Consider the following 259-nt stretch of genomic DNA (forward strand, 5'->3'; position numbering starts at 1 on the left):
GCTCCTTCTGCCGGCTGTTCAGCCGCTAGTTGGCGCAGCCCAGCTTCTCGGGGACCCCGAAGGAGGCGATGCCCAACCACCTGTAAGAAACGGCCGCCCCCCCATGCACGTCGCTCGCCTGCTCTCCTCCCCAGTCCCAGATGTTTTTTTCCCCCCATTTAGGCCACCCGCCCGAGGGTCACCGCCCCTACTCCCCTCGCCTTGGCTGCAAGTGCCCTGAGGCTGGGCACCCCATGTGCCACCACCTACCCCGTGCGTC

General features: G+C 66.8%; 1 protein-coding gene across 1 annotated transcript in view; it reads right to left on the minus strand.

Moving 5' to 3' along the window:
• WNT16 (wingless-type MMTV integration site family member 16) overlaps positions 1 to 235 on the minus strand; it is a 9989-nt gene extending 9754 nt beyond the window's left edge. Inside the window, 2 exon segments of the mRNA XM_015559471.1 lie at positions 3 to 118; positions 224 to 235. Coding sequence (XP_015414957.1) covers positions 3 to 118; positions 224 to 235 — 128 coding nt within the window.
• Between the last annotated feature and the right edge of the window lie 24 nt (positions 236 to 259).

This window comes from Myotis davidii, unplaced genomic scaffold, assembly GCF_000327345.1.
Source record: "Myotis davidii unplaced genomic scaffold, ASM32734v1 scaffold654, whole genome shotgun sequence".
Classification (NCBI taxonomy): Eukaryota; Metazoa; Chordata; class Mammalia; order Chiroptera; family Vespertilionidae; genus Myotis; species Myotis davidii.